The 21,523-nt window shown below is 31.1% G+C and overlaps 2 protein-coding genes across 3 annotated transcripts; both read right to left on the reverse strand.

Moving 5' to 3' along the window:
* Positions 1–341: 341 nt before the first annotated feature.
* On the reverse strand, positions 342–4,441 carry LOC114421557 (cysteine-rich receptor-like protein kinase 10). 2 transcript variants are annotated; one of them, XM_028387535.1, is made up of 6 exons: positions 4,139–4,441; positions 3,896–4,067; positions 3,389–3,599; positions 2,038–2,272; positions 1,534–1,684; positions 342–1,024 (listed from the first exon to the last, which is right to left on the reverse strand). In XM_028387535.1, the coding sequence occupies exons 2-6, from the start codon at positions 4,004–4,006 to the stop codon at positions 620–622; spliced, it is 1,113 nt and encodes a 370-aa protein (XP_028243336.1). In that variant the 5' UTR covers positions 4,007–4,067; positions 4,139–4,441; the 3' UTR covers positions 342–619. The 2 variants fall into 2 exon arrangements, with proteins under 2 accessions (XP_028243336.1, XP_028243335.1); XM_028387534.1 differs by having other exon boundaries at positions 3,896–4,035; positions 4,139–4,440.
* A 4,967-nt stretch (positions 4,442–9,408) lies between these two features.
* On the reverse strand, positions 9,409–13,878 carry LOC114421558 (myosin-binding protein 2-like). The gene is made up of 4 exons (XM_028387536.1): positions 12,058–13,878; positions 11,769–11,954; positions 10,274–11,677; positions 9,409–10,045 (listed from the first exon to the last, which is right to left on the reverse strand). Exons 1-3 carry the CDS (start codon positions 13,481–13,483, stop codon positions 10,311–10,313), a joined length of 2,979 nt encoding a protein of 992 aa, XP_028243337.1. The 5' UTR covers positions 13,484–13,878; the 3' UTR covers positions 9,409–10,045; positions 10,274–10,310.
* Between the last annotated feature and the right edge of the window lie 7,645 nt (positions 13,879–21,523).

Consider the following 21,523-nt stretch of genomic DNA (forward strand, 5'->3'; position numbering starts at 1 on the left):
ATATTCATTTTTAAATTGTCATATTCATAACACAATTAAATCACTTTTCAAGGAAATAAATTAATAAAATCATTTATTTTTGTACATAAAGCTCACCTCACTCTTTGTTTTTTGTTAAGCACAAAAAGGCGTCCTTCCATATAAGGTTTGGAAATCACTGGCCAACGCCCAACTACTTCAACGCTTACAAGAAAGCATTTGAATCTTGTATTCCCTTATATGTATCTTGTATCTTTTATTGCATTTTGAAATATCCATTCTGAGATATAAATTTACATTTTGAAATAGATTTTCCGAAATACAATGAGATGAGAAATGCTAGATTCAATAGTGAGAATACATGAAACAAATGCCTACACTAATACCATTCTGCTTCAACAATTAACTTGCTTTTGAGGTGAACCCGTATGAATGAAACAATTGGTTTTTGTGTAAACCATGGAAAATGAGAGATTACATAATTTCTCACTTGTAACATTAATTAAAGAATAAGAATTCACTTAAGCCTCGATCGCCATTCCTATAGCCTCGATCTATTTACATTCTACTTAGTTCAACACCACACATACTTACATTGCAAAAAGAATAACAGCAATATAGTGAAGCTAGACTAAACTAACTAACCCTCCCGAATTGGACGTTTCCCTTTTGGGTCTGTTTCTGCAGTAGCTGAGATAGTCCCCGTGGCACTAGTAGTAACCGTGGTATTATAATTATTACTAGAATCAGAAGTGTGTGAATCAGAGGCACCAGAGGTACCCACTGTGGAAGACAATGCAGAGTGTCTCCGAGGTCTTCTGTATCTTGAACCTGGTACTCCTGGTCTCGTAGGTTCTTGCATGTTCCCTGGCTTCCTCGACAGCATCACAACCACGCGCCTCATCGTGGGACGTAGCTGAGGATCGCCTTGAGTGCATAACAGACCCAGCTGAACGCACATTGCTACTTCTTCGGCTACTATCGTAGATGCTAATGCAGAATCCACAATTTCTAAGCTCTTCCCTTTCTTGTACATCTTGTATGCCTATAACGAAAAGAAAAAATATTGCAAGTTTGATTCTCTCTCTGTTAATAAAAAAAATTAACATTTGTCCATTAAAAAAACAAAACACGAAGGCAAACATCAAATTGGGCTCGGTACTTTTTATAATTTGGGGCCAAAAGGTCTAGTTCTTAATAGGAATTTTAGATGCAGTTTGATTATGTAGGCATGAGATAATGCCGTGACGGTGAAGTTAGGTTAGGGGTGTTGAGGTTAGAGCTAATTTTGTAAAGACTGAAAAGGTGCATTTAAGTGGGTTATCAATCAATGTCCAACGACCAGTTGCTACTAATTAATTAATTGATCGATGTCCATTGACCAGTTGCTACTAATTAATTTATTGATAAATAAAAAGTCCTCAAAACTTATGGAAATGTCAATGAGACGCATTTTCTTTCTAGAAAAATACAATAAATATTTTGGTGATAGAGAAACAACTATACCTAAACCCTCAGTGAAGGAAGTAAAAAATAAAAAATAAAAACTCTTACCCAATCAAGCAGATTTTGCGCATCCACGTCCAAATTAAAAGAAGAGTTTCGTTGGCCGGTGATCAACTCCAATACCAAAACTCCATAGCTAAATACATCTGCCTTCACCGAAAGATTTCCATGCATCACGTATTCCGGAGCCATATACCCACTGTATTATTCCCAAGTATTAGTATCAGTATTTTTATTATAAGAAACATAAGAGTATTAATTGGGTGATTTGATATATGATGTGCCATGGGTATTTACTAATATTTTAATGTATATTAAAATTTAATATACATTATCATTAAGAAAATTGATAGGCATAAAAAGTATATTGCCGCCCCTCTTTTAAATATTATCATATGATTTTTATGTTTTTACTATAATCAATATTTTTTCAATAAAAAGTTTTTTTTATCCTCTTAGTATCAAACCATGGCACATCATATATCAAATCACCCAATTAAAAACTTGCGTGTTAGCTACGACTCGTCTTGGGAAATAAAAACATAGGCTTACTTGGTTCCAGCCACACGTGTATGGACCTGGCTTTGATCTTCCGGGAAAAGACGAGCCATCCCAAAATCTGCAATCTTTGGCGTCCATTTATCATCAAGCAAGATGTTACTCGCCTTGATATCGCGATGGATGATGCAATTGTGTGAGTCTTCGTGAAGATAAAGCAACCCCTTTGCCACGCCTGTGATTATTCCAATCCTACGTTTCCAATCAAGCTGCTCTCTCTTTTGTGATTCTGCATCATCCATTTCAACTTACTGTTAAACAAAAAATTAATTAATCTCTAACAACAACAAGCACGATTTTTTTTTTTTAAAGGAACAACCATCATAAATTCAATTGTCAATTATTTTAGTAGAATATTGTTGGAAATTCTTGGTAACTACTTGTATTTGATTCTTATGAATTAAAACAAAAAGTGCCTCGCATAAATCATGATTCCTAAATTTATATTAACTTGATCAGATTTAGTGGATTAGTAATTATTCCACGACAACTAATATAGTATCTAGAAAAGAAGAGTTCAGGTTTAGGAAGTTTCCAGCATCCTTCGTAGAAAGTGGAAGCGTGATCCAAACTTGAAAGTTCGTTTTCTAACTCCAAATGCTACCTTTTAATAATTAACCCATGTGCTTGTTTCACAAGGAAAAGAGAAAATGGGAGGGATGGTTCATTCAACAAAAGTCGTCATGGCTTTGATAAGATGAATGAGGAGTTTCGTCGTGAACATTCTATTGTCTACGCAAGATATCCGATGAATCAGATAAATGAATAATTTTATGTGCATGAAAGTCAAGGTCTCGGGTGAAGTCTCTTTCAGAGTTTCAGGTCCATCATGGGTCGACATAATATAAAAAATAGTAAAAAAATAACTATATTTGAAGAAAATAGATTTGGTAAAGGTGAAGTTAAAATTGAACGGCACATAATTATAATTATGCAAATAAAAGTTGATTCTGATAGTGGAATGGAAAAATTGTTTGACCATTAGAAGATTTAATCACAAGGAAAAGGTACGCACGGAAAGACCATGTTCCGCAGTCGGCTAGACCAAATGAAATTTGGGCTGAAGGGAAAAACTCAATTCACATCCTTCATGGTAATTGGTAAATAATATGGACTAATGCTTAATTATCTTGATTGAGACTGTTAAAATTAAAATAAATTTCATCTTCTAGAAATAACGCTCACCAATTCAAATACCAGCACACCAAATCTTCCATTACGCTTCACAGACAAAAAGGCATGGTTTAAAAACAATCCTAACTGGAAGCAACTTTTTGAAACATAGGATTCATTTCATCAATGATTTTTGTTGGACAGAATAAAGGGTTGGCATAGAAGAACTTACTGAATAGAAGTTTGTCTAGGCTTTCATGAGCAACATACTCATAAACAAGTAGTTTCTCGGTGCCATGGACACAATAGCCCACCAAATTCACCACATTCCGATGCTGCACACGAGCCAACAACTTTGCCTCATTCATGAACTCCTTCTTCCCTTGGTTCGAAGTGTGTGATAACTTCTTCACAGCAATCTCTCTCCCATCATTCAGCTTCCCCTGCAAGGAAACCCCCAAAACACAAATTCCACTTATTAAAATGAGTCTTAGGTTCTCTCATTTTATCAAGTAAGCCACGATAATAATAAATAAATAAAGCATTTTGTTTTTGACGAATTTTGCGCAAAAGGGGGGAAAACCTAATACTTGCAAACCAATCAAGTTATTGAATCCAACCATTAATTTGATTCATTTTCAGAGAAAAGCTTTCTCAGTTTTTTTTTTCTTTCATGCCACTCATGCTAGCAACATAAGATAAAACAAATAACAAAAATGGTGATTAATTTTGAATTTACCTTGTAGACGGGTCCAAAGCCTCCTTCACCAAGCTTATGAATAGCACTAAAATTCTTAGTAGCAGCTGCCAAGGTTTCGTAGGCGAAGATCTTCTGCTCCTGTGCAGCCATTTGCTGTATGTCAGCTTCATTGTTTCGCTCTGATAAAACACGACAGAGCAGAAACAGAATCCTAGTATAATCAGAAAACTCATCGACCACAAAATTAAAACACATGTTGAAGAAGAAAGAAAGGGAGATTACCTTTAGGGGAACCGAATTTGAAGTGTTTAACAATACTGTGAAGAAAGCTGTGAGTATTAGACTTGTCCTTGTCCATGCCTTGCGGTGTCTATGGTTCCCGATTCCAAGAGATGCCCATGAAACAGGAACAGAAAAAGAGGAGTCTTCTAGATTGAAGCAAAGTTGTGATCTTTTTGGAAAAATAAAATGGGTTCGTGGGGAAATGAGAGGTGTGCACGAGTAAGAGAACAAAATAGAGTTTTTTTTGGGTTCTGAGAGAACAATAAACACAAACAAAGGGAAAGAAGACAGAAGCGTGTTGCGCTTCTTGACTTAGTGACACGAGCTTGACTTTTCTCTATGATCAGATCAATAATAATAATGGATTTTTTTTATTATGTGCCATTGTCATATATAGTTTAAAAGCATTAATATGATCTATTAAAATTATTAAAAAAATTTAAAAAATATTAATATGATTTTTTTGAAGCAAAATATCAATATGATAAATACTATTTTAAATAATTTTATATCTTTGACTTTATTATATTTTTACAGATATATTGTTAAAAGTAATAACAATAATAATAATAATAATAATAATAATAATAATAATAATAACGAGGATGAAGAAGAAGATTTGAGTGTGAAATTTGCTTGTTTTAATGCGGAGAATTTAAAGAACATTATTATTTTCAAAGAGGCCTCAAAAATTCAAAACAAATGTTAAGGAAAATTTTATGTAAGTAATTTCTATGTCTGCTTTTGTATTAGTATACTTAATTAATTTCATTTATTATACCATGTTTTTAATTTAATAATAGCAAACATGTTCCTATTTTTTTTATATAATTTCAATTGAATGTGTTGAAAATATGAATAGTTTTTATATTGTATATGATATAAATTAAAAATTGTTTTTATATAATTATTTTAAGTTATTAAAAAAATAAGTGATTAACAATTTTACACTTATATAACATCAAAACCAAACCCTTTTTAGTAAGTTATTTATATCATAGATACCAACCCATCAAATTAGTTGGAGAGGAACTATATTTAAATTTCTTAAGATTTTATATTCAAATTTTATTGATGAAAAAATGATTGGAGGAGAGACTCAATAAAAATTATCGAATATATTTTTAAATAAACATTAGTTATCGATAAAATTAATAGATATTATACACTAACAACATGGTGACTCAAAAAATATTATATACGAAATTTTATATTATAAGTTATTTGATTTGATAAAAAAATACTCAAAGTGAAATATGATTATAGACTTATAGTTTCTTTTTTTAAAAAAATACTATATGAAAATATTACTTTATTACAAAACCATTAATGAAAAAACTTATTTAAAACAATAATTTTTCTAAAATTAAATCTATTTTGTCATTGTGTTAATTAGTTAATATCTTTAATCCATTCACATAATATACCTTGACTGAACCTTGATTAATTTATGAATAAATAATTATTTTTGTTCTTAAATGTGTAGAGTGTCGACAAATTCGTCTCTCAAAGATAAAAATTTAAATTTTAGTTATCGAAAGTGAAAAAAGTGCGTCAAATTCATCAATTTGTTAACTTTCATTCGTTACCGTGAATGAAAAAATAATTATCAACATGACTGCTGAATAGATTGGACCAAAATGTCAATAAGTTACTATTGGATAAAAATGTTAGTAAGTTATCATTAGATTAAAATGTCAATAATTTCTCATTGGACCAAAATGTTCAATAATTTTTTTTAGATCAGAATGTGTGTATGTTTTCATTGGATCAAAGTTAACATTCGATCAAAATGTTAATAATTTTTTTTGGACCAAAATGTTAATATGTTTCCATTGACACGGGAGTTAATACTTTACCAAAAATATGAAACTCAAACAAACGATAAAGTACTGTCACATTAAAAATTTCATAACAACAAATATATTATGTTTATAATTAAGTTTGTTCTAACTTATGTTTGTTTCCTTATTTTTTTAAGTGTTTATTGTAATGTTATGTTTTCAACAATAAAAAAATGAAAGAAAAATGAAGATTAAATCATATTTTACCCTTAAATGAAACGAAATTTAGGATTCAACAAATTAGTCTAATAGAAATCTAATGACATTTTGGTCCAATGAAAAATTACTGACATTTTGATCAAATGGTAACTTATTAACATTTTGATCCAATGAAAACGTATTGATATTTTGGTCCAACAAATATTTTGGTTCAATAAAAAATTACTAATATGTTGGTCAAATGTAATTTATTGACATTTTGGTCAAATGATAATTTACTAATATTTTGGTTCAATATATTCAATAGTCATGTTGACAATCATTTTTGTGACATTTTTCGTCTCTCTATGCTACGTAGGTCCTTTCATTGATAGTAATAGAAGAAAGTTAAATGAATTTATTGTGTTTTTTTCACTTGTAACTAAAATTTGAATTTTCATCTTTCGGGATGAATTTGTAAGTACTTTATACGTTTAGGGGCAAAAATGACTATTCACTCTTTTTTATTCTTCAAAAAGTCTTTGAGATTTTGTTTTGTTTCGACAAAATAATAAACTTTGACTTATGATACTTGATATGGATGTTGATTATTTACAAATTTAATTTTAGACTATTTTGACTATAAATTTAATTCTAATTAAAATTGAGCTTCAAATGAATTAATTAAATATTATAATAAAATTTTAGTATGAAATTATCAACTCAAAATAAAAGGTATACATATTTTTATTTTTATTGATTTTTTTTATCATTAGGAAATAAAACAAACAGAAATATACTTTTAAAATACAAGTATACCTTAATAAAGTACAAGGAAACATTGTATTTTATTGAGTTTAATTTTGATATATTGTTAATTTTATATATATATATATATATATATTTCACTCAAACAATTACAAATCATTTAAAATATGGCTTTTAATGTAGTATTGTAAAAGTTAACTGTTTTACGATACTATAATTAAAATGATATGTTTCAGATGTGTTTTCAATTAAATATATTTTATCATAAAATCTTGTTTTTATTGTTTGGTTCTTTGTGTTGAAGCATTTATTTAAAATGTGAATCCAAACATAGCAATCATATATTTTTTCTTATAAACTATACTTAGATTTAACAAAATACGATTCAACTAAATTTTTTTTTAACAAAATACTAATATTTTAAAAGTATTTTCTCACCTAATAAGTGAGAACTTGATCCTTCGCGATATATTCAAGCACGGTGGAGATATTAAAGTAAAAATTTATCTTAACAATTATATTTTTATATACATTACTTTTTTTAGATAAAATATTAATCACATGATAAAAGGATTTGAATAGCAATTGGAATATTTTGAGAGGCCGCGACTTACTTTGCCTAGTTCTATGGTAAACGTGATCAAACACATCCATGACCATGAGTTCAAACCTTTAACACCATTAACTCAAAGGGTTAGCATTTGGTCTTAGTTATTCGAATGGAGAAAGGAATAAATTAGAGATAAATAATCATTTTTATTTCTAAATATATGAAACGTTGTTAAATTTATTTTTAAAAAGATGAAAATTCAACTTTTAATCTTCAAAAGTAAAAAAATACTATAAATTTTATTAATTTCTATCCATTACCGTTAATGAAATAATTTACGTAATGATACACAAGAATAAAAATATCACATAAATAATTTTCAACATGAACATTGGATAAAAATGTTAATAAATTATTATTAGATAAAATAACAATAAATTACTATTTGATCAAAATATCAATAAATGATCAAAATAAAGTTTTAGTTGAGTCAAGATATAATTTATAATAAAAAAATTATATAAATTCAATACACGCATAAATATCTACGTTAAAACTAGTGAAAGTAAGTAAAATTTGCTTAAACTTAATTTTAACAACTGCCAAAAACCCAAGTTAGGAATATATCCCTAGCAATATCATCGTCACCAAAAGAAAGGAATATTTCCTAAAATATTTCTATCTACTCACCTGTACTGGAAGTTCTCCTCTGTGCATGCTACCCTATCCCTATCCCCAAACATAAAAATAAACATAAGTAAGTCTGCACACCATGAGGAAAAAGAAATCATGAGTGCCGTGCATTAATAATCTCATTTGGCGTAAAACCCTGCAATTGTATGATTTAATTTTGAAGACTTTTATAGTTTATTTTATTCACGTTAAAGTGATCGATAGGGAATATAACAAGTTTTTTTTTTATTTAATTTAATTTTTGAACCAGAATTTCAAAAACTTAATACACAAAAAAATGCTTTCGGATGTAACTTATAATTTTTAAAATAAAATATATATTAGAAACGAATTATTGGAATTTTCAATATTTGAGCTTCTTTTTTTCTGAAAAATACTTGAGCTTCTTATGCTAGCAAATTAGTAAGAGAAGAGTGATGACCTATATTGACAATTTCTAAAAAGAGACGATTCTTAGAAATATGACAAGTAATTAACTGTTATTTATACAAAAACAGACTTAAAAACCATTTATCACTTGAAAAATAGAAATTCTTGTAAAGTGAAGAAAAATATCTCAGGTTGAAGAGAGTATTACATACACAAATAGAAGAGACGCGGAAGTATGAGAAATGTGAGACTCTTAACATCTTATGAAAGTAAAATTTTATCATCTCTTATAATTTTTACGTGAGAGTTAGGTTTGTATGATAACATACTACTTGAAGAAGGTTTTATTTTTAAGTTGATGATCTAGAAAACGTATAATTTTGTTTAAGATAATAAATATCAAACTATATACATTAAATTTATGTCCTGTTTTTCTGAGGCACTTTGCAGCGTGTTGTCATCTTCAATCCTTCATGAGCCATTTTTTCATGAATAAATCCAAGGGTGACATGACTGATGAAATTTCTTGCTTTGGTGGCAATTGTTGCGTCGCTGTTCATACTTTTTAAAGCATTATTATTAGAAACCGTTCTCACCTTATCAGTAAATAAATACGCTTCTGTCTGTACCTTGTATCTTTGTGCCATCCTTCTATTGTTTTCAGCGCAGCATAATATAACTTACTAATCTTATTATTTTACTTTAGTTCTATTGTTTTCAATCTAATCTAACAAGAAGTTGCATTTTGCTTAAAGCACAATCAAATATTCCAATGTGAAAGCAGCGTAAGCTTTAAACAATCAAATATAAATACTCCATTCACTATTTTTAGTTGTTTATAAAACATCTATCTCAGTCACAAGCTTTAAAAAATAACAATAAGCAAAGTTAATTATTTCCAAGCAGTATATATAAACAAACACTCACTTTTTTTTTTTATATAATTACAAATGAATACATGTAGTATACAAGTGACTCAGCTTTCCCCCCTCAGAAATAAACAAATCTCAAAGGATGATGCAAGAATGCCAAAAAAATAAGAGAGAGAGAGAAGAAAGAGGCTACTTACCTCAATCTTTCACTCTAACCAAAAAGAAAAGAAATGACAAAACTAGTGGCCCTAATTCTGTCTGTCTAAACTAGTGCTATTTTACCTGGCACTGGAATCTTTTTGGGATCTCTCCAGCTTTGCAAGCCAGGTCTATGCTCTCACAAAATACAAGTGGACAGGGTGGCTTCACCTCACTAGCCTACACACACATATACTCATCATCCTCCTTTTCCCACAAAAGGTAATGATGGACACAACCCACCAAAAATTTGGGCTTACTTGGACTTGGACAAAAGAAACAAAGAAAAGAGAATGGTAGACTTCAGTTTTCTTGTCCACCATTGGATTCTCCCCTCTCCATCAGGGAAATCCCACTAACCTTTTTTTTGTTAAAATTGAAGTCATGCATTTGGTGTCCTCCATTATATGTAGACCACAGTGATGCTCATGCATGCTTCATTTGCAGCTTGTAGATCAACTCCAATGTAACAAATCTACATAATAAGTACATAAATAATGAATTTAGCTTCTATGCATCGTCGGTGTTAAATTTATATTGTTGATTAATCAGAAATCATCATTGATATAACTTTTAAGATGTATAAAACTCAATAAACTTACTGTATATAATGGTTGCATATACTATTTACTCATAAATAAATGATATTATGATTGAGAAATATAAATAATTTCTAATAGAGCAAGATTAGCATTATTTTTACCTATCATCTCTTTGGCATAGTTGAGCATGTAGACTTCTTATACTGCAAGATCTCCCATGTTCTTGACCCTGAGTTCTACACTCCTCAGTTCGCGAAGATGTTGTAAAATTTCTTGGAGAAGATGTAACCCTTTATCCCCTTTTCTCAATGAGCTGATGCAATGCTTTAGAAACTCTCTATCTGCCTCCAGCACCTGTAGTCTCTCGTAAAAATTATCGACCTCATCCTCTAAAGCAATATTTTTCTTATCCGGATTAACCTTTTCAACTGAATTGTTTTGCAAGTGAGGGAAATCTAACTCGTCTCCACTCAACTCTACATCTTCTGCTTCTGAACTCATTGCATCAAAAAGAGGAAGAAGCCTCTTGCCTTTTGCACCCATGAGTTTCCTCCCTTGATGCTTTCCATTTATTTCCTTTGCATGACCATTTGCAAATCCATTTACTTGACCATTGTGATCATCATGATCATGATGGTATCCATTTCCATTCTCTTCACAAAGATGTTCTACTAATTTAGCATCGTCAGAGCAGCGATCTTCCTCATAATTCAATATAACTAGCTTTTCTTCCAATACCTTGAGCTGTTCTAGAATTTGTAACCTCTCTTCCTCAAAGTTCGCCAATGATTCCTCTAAATATAAGACCGCATCCACGGGGGTGTTCTGGTTGCTGCATTCTTGATCTTGATGACTATAAAACCCGTTTTCCTCCTTTGCTCCGTGATTCAAGTCAATGGACAATCCATCACTATCTTCAGCATTGCTACAAGAGGGAGATGAAGTTCTGCTTCTCATGCTACCATCTCTTCTTGACATCATCATCTTTTCTCTTACCTCATATTCATGAACCTTCTTTCTATATACTTCAAGCTCCTTTTCTAGCTCTAGCTTCTCTTTCTCCCTCTTCATCATGAGCTCATTCAAGAGTTGCAAAGCCTCCTGATCATACTCAGATTGTTCTTCCATCATTCTTTGATACTGCAAGGCTTCCATCTGCATTGCTGCTTTCTCTTCTTGAAGCCTATTTATCATTGCCATTGTTTGATTGGCTGCTATAGCAGATGCACTTCTCTCTTCTTCAAGTTCTGCATATAGAGTACTTAAGGCTTTCCTTTCAGATTTCAATGCTGATTTTAACTTATCAATTGTTACCTCACCACCTTCTATATCACTTATCACACTTCCATCCAATGACTCTTCTGTTCCTGATTCTTTCCTCTCAAGGAGAAGTAGTTTCTTGTGTAGCTGATGTAGACTCTCCAAAGAAGTGGGTGTGTAAGGAACCTTTTCTTCCTCATTCTCATTAAGCTCCAATAAAGATGGCAAATGGTTATTTACTGTTGGCATTTTCACTTCAAGTGACATGGTTTTAAATTCTACAAAATCTTCACCTTTGTCATCACCTAGTTATAAATTGCAATAAAAAGAAGTGATTTATTAAAAAGTTTTAAGGGTGGACTTGAGGAAAAGGGAAGATAAGAAGTTTAGGCTTACCAATTTCATCTTGCACATTAAATCTGACTGCGCTAGTAGATGCATCTTCTTGTATTTGTTGGTTTGTATACAAAAGAACATCTTGGCTTTCATACTCATCCACTTGCTCCTGATCAGGAATTTCAGTCCCTATTGAGACTTCTGCTTCATATTCCTCACCTTGCATTTGTGATGCATCTTCAGATGCTGCAGTAATTAAGAAAGTATTAGAGATCATTGCTCATAGAAAATCCAGAAGAAAAAGGTATAAGAACTGAAAAGACTTATTGAGGAGGAAAATAATTAGAACCTAGAGAAACATCTGAACATAGTTCTGCAACTCTTCTTTCCATGTTGGCTTCAACATTATCATCATTGGTCAAGTCATCAGCGGTTTGAACAAATCTCACATCTTCACAATTCTGCTCCAAACTTTCTTCTACTTGTAACAACTCTGAAGACTGGCCTCTGGTCCTTAATTGAACTGATTCACCCCCATTGGACTTGGAAACATTTTCATTCCCTTGTGTTGGAAATTCTGCCACAACATCCCCAGAAATGTGCCAATTCTCAACAACCGGTTCAGCTTCTGCATCAGCACTCTTATCAAAGTCCAGAATAAAATCTTCATTGCTGTTGAGGTCTTCACCTCCCAACTTATATCTGCTTTGATTCCTGTTTTCTGGGGCAGGGGAGTCAACCAATTCAATAGGAATCAATCTGCAATCATCACCATGAATGAAAAATTCAAGATGTATGGGTGGAGTCTCCACAGTTATCTCTCTAGTGCAATCAACTTGAGCACTGGATTTCTCACAAGCTTGATCATCATCATCAGCAACAACAACATCATCATCACCATCATCAACCTTAGGATTAGGGACATTCAAACTTTCCTCTTCAATTGTTTCTTTTCCTTTCTCCACACCCAAATCCAACTTGCAAATTTCATCACACAGTATCTCCACACTAGCATCACACACAGAACAATCACAACTCTTCTCTGCCTCCTCATCTTTTCTATCCAAACCCTGATCAACCTCAAACACCATGTGGCTTCCCTTGTTTTCTTCACTCTCCTTTTCATCATGATGATGATCAAGCACAATATCAGATCCGGTGTGATCTTCATCAATCTCCAAACCAACGCCGCGCTCCGTCACCGAATTCTGCTTCTGGTCATACTCCAAAACATTGAGAGAAGGCTTGATCAAAATGCAAGGAGGGTAGAATCTGTTGTACAAGTTGACACCACAGCAAGAACACCTCAAAGCCTCTTCCACCTTCACAATTGCCTTGTCACCAGCATCCGCACCCTCACCCTGAATCATACCTATCTGCTTCATCCATGGAAAGAAACCAAAACTCTGAGAGAGTTTGACATAATCTGGTTGTGATGAGGATGAGCAATCCTCACACATGTCTTGTGACTCAGCCAGTTTGTGGTGATTGGAGCAGAATCCAAGTTTTGAAATCTCAGAGGCATGAGCTTCACACACAAGATCTTTGCAAGAACTCTTGTACTTCCCAGGCTCTAAGATGTGATCGATTCTGGTGCACCATATGCAAGGCCTTTTGAGGCCAAAGTAATCGGCAAACTTTATGATTAGATAAGAGAAGAGAGAATTGAGGAGGAGGAGGATGATCAGAATCCATTCTAGGATGGCATAGACTAGAACAAGGGTGATTTTGTTGGTGTTTCTATGTAACATGGTTGCAAACTTGTTGGCAGCCATGGTTGGTATTCTGTTTTTTTTTGTTTTTTTTGTTTTTTTTTTATATGTACAAAGAAAGGTTTTACCTGGAATATCAGATTGGAACCTAAGCAAGTGTTGGAACGAGAGACAGAGAAAAAAGGTTTAAAGGGAAAGAGAGTTTTCAGACAAGATGTCAAAACTGTATTTTGGGTGTGTAACGTATATGAGAGAGAGAGAGTAGAAGAGAAGTAGATAGCAAGTGGTTTTATTTAGACTGAGTGAGAAATAGGCGGTTTGAATTGAATGGAATGATAACCAAGGAGGACTAAGGCAAGGGGGGGGGGGGGGGGGGGGGAATGAAATGTTCTTGAGTCAAAGAAAATCAAAGAATTTTATGTATTTTTTTCTTCTAAGGATTGTTTATGGAGTTCTTTTTGACAAAATGAAGCATGACAATTTAACAGTTAAATAGTTTCATTATACAAATTAATTAAGAGCTAAAAAATAATAAAAATACTGATATTCATTTAAGAAGTTAATATTTTTTAACATATATTATTTTGTATTTATAGACCAAGATATTGAACATCTACGTTTACAAAACATGATTATTTATCAATTAATTGTATTATACCATCTTGGCAATTTTACATTTGTAACTTAATATTGTTGTGAAACTGAAGAATTTTTCAGACAGAAAATGTGAAACTGTCCTTCTGTAATCACTGCTTTATGTGGATTAGTGTTTTGGGATCTGGATAGTTTGAGTTTGTAATGAGTTTTTTCATGGTCTAGAATTTTCTGTTGCTGAAAAATATTTTGATAATCCTGCTGCCAGCTCCTCTTCAATTTTTCTATTGAGGCAACAAAATGGAACGGCCCACCAAACCACACACATGAGCTGGTGGACCAGACCCAAAGTAAGGAGTGGGACCTGTTATAGCTGCAGATGCTTGAGTCATTATGTGGGTATGCTAAGAAACTTTGTTTTCTTTATATGAATATATTAATATACCCTCCTTCCAACCAATGAAATCATGTATAAAATCAAACTCTGTTTTGTAACATAGCTGCTTAAAAGTTAAATTTCATTTATTTTACTTTGTCGACAAGCCTCTTGTGTGGCAATTTTATTTCACAGGGGTAACACCTTTTTAGAGAAAGTTGATAATTAACTTCAACAGATGGACAACATATTAGAAAAAAGTTTGTTGTTATCCCCCTAAATAAGTTAGCTTATTTTAGGTTCATAACCTTTTTTTAGTTTAATTTTGATACACTACTTGTATATTTGTTTTTACACCATCGACATATCAGAAATTAATATAAATATAATTTCAATTATATGAAAATTCAAAATTAGATGAATATTGTAATTCTTTTACACTATTGACATATTCTAATAAAAAAAAATATTTTTCTCTACTTCTAATTCGTGAATTTCTATGTTAAAATGAACTTGCCTCAAATAATTTATTCAATTATTTGAGTTTTTATTGTATTTTTGTTCTCTTTCCCATAAATTTCATGTTGGATGAACAATGAAATAACTCACTAGTTAGGTAATCCAATTAAACCTTAGAAAGAGAAAGGTGGCCTTAAGAAGCCGAAAACTAGTTGTTTTTGTTAGGGTCCAACAAGGATGAATTTGGCTTTTGGGGTCATGGCTGCACCGCCACTCACCGACTAATTGCCATAGCGATAGCACCCTATGTTTTGTAAAATAATATAATGTGATGGCATTTCAAAAATTTGTTCCCATACGTTATCACACCCATATGTACTTTCCAAAATAGTATCTACATTTCCACATCTCTTTTATAAAAGGAATCTATGGCTACCTTTGTGAATGTTGTGCTTTGGCCCTCCAACAAATTGCTTTTGCTTTAGTCAAGTCTCCACTGCACTACACCATAAGTTTTTCAGTGTCTCTCATTTGGCCCTACTGGTTATAATTGAGCAGATACCTCTCCCTCCCCCACCCCCCACTGCTAATATAATTAACCTAAATTGGACTGCCATTATAGAATTTATTTACTACATATATGCCAGCTCAATGGAAATATATACCATCACACTTTTGCTCTTGTTGACGATAATATTTGAATGTAGATCCATTAAAATATCCAAAAATACAAATTAACATAGATAGTATCATATGATTAATAAATAATTTTATCTTTTAAATGCATGATCAAAGATTTAATATTCATGATCCTGTGTAAAAAAAAATGTGTTAAAAAAAATCAATATCTTAAATATATCTTAAAAAAATTATGGTTGTGTATTAAAAAAATTTAGGCACTTCTTCCTATCATCAATTTTTTATGTGCACGTACAATATATTAATAAACTAATTTATTTATCAAAGTTCAATTGATAGAATGCTTTGTAGCAAATATATTAAATTTATTTATGTTTTCCCATAAAATATTTGTGCTAATGGGTTACATTATAAGTATTTGTGTAATTTGAAAGTTAATGAGAAAGGTGCTAGAGTATATGACAATTAAATGAAGGTTGGATGCGAAGATGGGACCATTTATTATGATGTATTGTTGATCAGGCAAAAGCGCAAAGAAGTAAACAAAACGAAAATAAAAGGGTTTTAAATTCAAAGCTAGACTATCTTTCTTGGAAGGAACATCAAAGCAAAACTCACTTTTTAAAGTTAATCACTGGTGGGAGTCCTTAATTAATTGCTCTTCTCAATCCCAATTTCTTCCCCCTTTTCTGACCGAAGAACCATAGCTATTTGAAATGTGAAACAAAATAAGGGATCGAAAAATGTCATTGTTTTCTGTTGGAAGCCCTCACAATTGCTCCTTCTTAATCTCAATTTCCCGCCCTTATTCTGATCAAAAGATTATCAACCATCTAGAATATTAAACAAAAGGTAGAGCTTAAAAAATGTCATTGTTCTTCGATCAACTTTGCAATTCAGGAGGCTAATGAGTCCCATACTTCGAACACATGACATGATCCAGAAATTTGATTAAAAAAAACCACGTGAATAAGAATAATATACGCAAAAGATTGCCAATGTTGGTCCACTTATTGTTGAAAAATAGTCTAAATTATGGGGCAAATAGCTCCTAGTAAAAAGTTTTATTGAAATTTTCAAATTTGGCGACTTAAGCTAAAAATGAACTCACGGATTGCATTAGTTATCTAATTGATCAATTAGATTGGGACCCGTAGGCCTCATCTAAACGGCTTGCGTGGGTACAAAGACATCACCCAACAAAATTTAAATTAATAAAACATAATGAAACGAATGTTGAAGTATTTTGCTTAATCTTACATATTAATCATAAAAATGGACCATATTTTCCATTTTCAATGATAACTATTACAACCTTATTTACGTTATATCATGATTCATTGATTCATGAAAATAACATCCTTTTAGCAAACTCCGACTTACTAAAGATATAGGAACTTAACAAAAAATAAACTGCGCCTTTGGAGGGGTACCAGAAATCTAATTGCAATTTACTTCTTTCACTTTTATTTATTTACTATTACATTGAAATCCTACATACTAGAACCGGTGGAATTGAGTTTCATTGTTTCAACTAATTACTGTTTTTTAAGCTAATTGATTGACTGATACTCTAAAAAAAAGTTAATTGACTGACAAATATCATATTCTAACTGGCAAATATAATGCTTTGAATTGGAGCCCTAATAGTAAGAGTGAGTTGGAAAGGTTAAATGGCCTACAAATTAAATTGGAATGCTACATATCTCATTCATTCCATTTAATTAGTTTTATGATAAAGTATCATATCCTATTATAGATGAGATAAGAATGGGTGATGGTTAGAATGTCTAAATCTTTGGTTCGTGAACATGAATAGGAAAAAATAGAACCTTTTTTATATATAAAAAAAATACACTTTACAATGACTAAACCTTATTGTAATTAAATATTCTCTCATTTTCATTCCTAATTAACCAGTGGAAGGGATTTAGTTTTTCATGAAGTAATCCTCAGTTTATTTTTAGATATATGTATAAAATATATCATTAAAAAAGTCTCGACTTTTTATGTGTATAATCTCTTATTTGCCTACTAAGTGAGGAATAAAAAATGTTTTGTAGAATCAAAACAGAAAGAGAGTTAATGATAAAGAAAAATAAAGTTCATGCTATGTCATCTTTAATCTTTCAAATCATAACGAAATATCCACGTATGGACTATGGACCAAGAACCAATAATAAGTTTTTGCTTTGGTTAGGGAAAGATGGCCTGCACTTATCTGTGTTTTCCACGGTATCAGTGTATATCCCAACCAATAAAGTGAATAAACACTAAACCTTGATGGATATTTCCTATTTCTTTCTTTTATTTATTTTTGTTTCAATTTTTAGGCACCGAATATCATGGATTTGAATGATACCGACATCATGTCTATACAAAAATAGCAAAGGAGTGAAAGGACATCTGTTATCGACAGAGACTTCTTTCAATGCTTTGTATTTCTGAATTGATATAATTTTAACCTTTTTTAGAACAAATCTGGAGAATGAAGTGAAATTAAACTCCAACAAATTAATCAGACACCATTTCATTCCTTAATCATTTTAAATCAAAATTAACTCTTATAAGCAACAATCAGCAAGCATTTAAGGGTCAGATCACCCAAATGGGACAAAAATTGCCCCAACTAAAAGAGATGATAATTGAGGTGTTTGGGGGTAGAAATGGAAATGCAATCAAAACAATATTAAACCATTATGTCATTTTTAAAAATAAACAGAATTTCAATTATTAATGAGTGAAAACCAATAAAGTTAGAGAATAACATATCACAAACTTTTTCACAAGTGTATCAAGCAATTAAATGATAAATACTTGAATAGAGTATGTTATATCATGAGGAATGAATTTTTCTCATTATTTTACTTAATCAAATTAATTAATGGGGGCACTCTAAAAAATTTAGTGTGTGCTATTATTTTATATGATTACTGAAAAAGAAAAATAGAATTTCCCAAAAACAAGAATAAGGAAACTTAAAATTCAAATCTAGAAAATCGAATAATGACAAAGATAGTTAAAGCATAGACTTCACCTATTGTTCATGTGATTAACTCCCGCATAATTCAAGCATCTTCTTTTAATGTTTAAGATAATTTTCACTCATATAATTTATACTCAATTCCTTGGTATACAAATTCTTTTAAACTCATACACAAATATTCTTACATTTATTCCTTAATTTAAAATATCAAGAAGGCATGAACTAGGCTAGGACAATCTTTGTCTGGCGAAGCATGGATCCTCTGTTGCATCCACAATGCTCAATTTGATGAGAGAGTACGAAGGGAGTGTAAATATAAAGTTAGATTCATATTTGATGGGCTAGATTACGCTTATATAGGGGTGATTTACCAACAATGGTTCAAAAAGTGACTGATTTGTGTTTTTGTATTTCTTAATTAAGTGATTTAAGTTTTAAATCTTTATTAACTTTTTATTATAGAATAAATCATGTAAGAAGAAAAATATTTATCTTATATATGATTATATGCTTAGAAAAAAAAATATAGTAGTAATTTTGATAGAAAAAAAATCATTAGAAAATTATTTATCATACAATTCTTTAATCTCATTAATTATATATACATCATAATTCTTAATTAAAATTAAGTCTGAAGTTTATTATTTAACTTGCTAATGCTTTTTTTAAGACCAAATATAAAAGATATAATTTTATTATTTTCAAGACCAATGAAACTCAATATTGATTTCTAAAACATCCTAACATCATCGGTAAATAGTTTTAACTCCTGATGAATAAGCTTTATTAAATCTTTCTATCCATCTATTATTCAGTAACTTCATTAGCTACTTGCATTCAACATTATCATTTGTTATAATTATAATAAAACATTTTATCATTTGTTATGATTAAATTAAAACATTCTTGATTAAAAAGCTTCTTATGTATCGGCAACAAGTAATTCAAATAGTCAACTATTAATATCAGAGGTAAGAATTTGAACTCCTGATAAATAAGATTTATTAATTAATTTTTTCTACCCTTATCTATTATTCAGTAAATTCATTAGCTACTTGCATGTTTTTGAAGGATTTAGCTACTTGCATTGCATTCAACCTTATCATTTGTTACAATTATAATAAAACATCTTTGATTAAGCTTCGTTTTTCTTAGAGAGATATTAAAAAATACTTCTTATGCACCACCAACAAATAAATAGTCGTTTTTAATTATATATGCACACATGTGCGCAAGATAAGATAAAATGCCATCAAGTATTAAACATAGTTTCTATTTATTATTGAAAAAGATACTAAATACGTATTTGATATAATTTATTCAAAAATAGTTTTTTATAAAATTAAAAAACAATTATTTCTATAAAAAAAAAGTCACTAACGTGAATTATCTGCTGTCTGCGGAGCCAAAACAGTCCTAGTCAGGAAAATATAAATTAAGAGCAATACCTTTTTTCTTTTTTAAGTATATAGATATATAGGTAGATATAATGAACCTACAGAAAGCAAACTGCCTTTATCCTTCTCTTATTTTAAAACTTAGAATTCTGTTAGGATAAAAATTAAGGGGAAAAAAATACACAATAGAGAGAAAGTAAGAATCATGGAAGTGTTGGCTAATGATAGGATACTACTCATGGTTCCTTAACCAAGAAAAATAAAAGATTAATTAAACTAAACTAGGGGGAAAAGGACACATAAAATTGGGAAATCTAAGTTACATGAAGGGATGTGGTAGCAATGATGATGACTTGAAAGTGTTAGGATGTGTGGGACACAGGTCCCCTATTCACCTTGTCCTTTTCACCCTTCCCTTAACCATATTTTTCTCTTTGATACCTCCCCTTCTACCTACCAATAAATAACCTTCTCTTTATCTTTCTCACTCTCTTCTCTCTTCCCACTTCATGATGCCATACCACACAAATATACACACGCACGGGGACACAAGGGGTAACTATTATCCTGTGCACCGTACTCAATTTATATGTTCATGTGCTCGTACTTGTTAGATAGTAGCTAGTAAGCATGCTCAAACAAACTTCATCATTGAACTTAGGACAACACTTCCATTTTTCTTTTTTCTTTTACTTAGGAGGGATAGACCTACATTATAGGTACAGGGACATTTTTTTATAAGATGACGTATAATTTTTTTATTTTAATATATAACTTGTTCAATCTTGAGAGGTAAATTTTTTCTAGAATTATATTATAATCTTATGCAACTTTCACAAAAGACAGTCGGTTGGAAATGACAATTATGGATGACAGAAGTTTATTTGTGTACTTAATACAATTATGTATCTAATATTTAAACTCAAGACCTACTTAAACTACAACAACTCTGTTTGTTTATTAACGTACTTGATGGTACATATAATTTTATGATAATATAAAAAATGATTTGCAATGATAAAAATTAAAAATTAAACTTGACAATTTTTCTTTTTTTGGTAGATCAACTTATCATTCTAAACCATAGAATATGTAAAAACATTCAACGATTTTTTTCTCGTGTTCAGATTGTTTTGAGTCATCAAACCGCCAGCACTTAATGCTCATTAATGGCTCATTTTGAACTGTTCGTTCAGTTTTATAGTGCTTAGTCGTGATCTAGTCTAGAAGAAAAAATCAAGGCAAATGCTACTCAATTCCAACATAATTAATGCATGTTTGGAAAATCGTAGGAGTCTCTCAAACATAAATTGAGTCCAAAAATATCGAAAGAATTCCTTTTGCAAACCTATATTCGGAGTCTCCAAACGAAGACCCAAACATGCACACACTAACTCGGATATAACCAGTTGTTTAGGCAAACCCTATATTGATCAAAACACGCCTTGAGCCACGGAAAGTAATAAGAAAAGCAAAGTGAATTTTTCAATATACATATCAAATATCAAATCTAACATACTAGTATACATTTAGTATTCAAATGTTCAATAAAATCTGAATCATTGGCATTGATTAGGTATGACCAGAATCAACAACCCCAGGCTGCTCTAATTTTACCCCCTCGCCCCCAATTATAAACAAGAAATGTCAAA

Source organism: Glycine soja, chromosome 8 (genome assembly GCF_004193775.1).
Source record: "Glycine soja cultivar W05 chromosome 8, ASM419377v2, whole genome shotgun sequence".
Taxonomy (NCBI): domain Eukaryota; kingdom Viridiplantae; phylum Streptophyta; class Magnoliopsida; order Fabales; family Fabaceae; genus Glycine; species Glycine soja.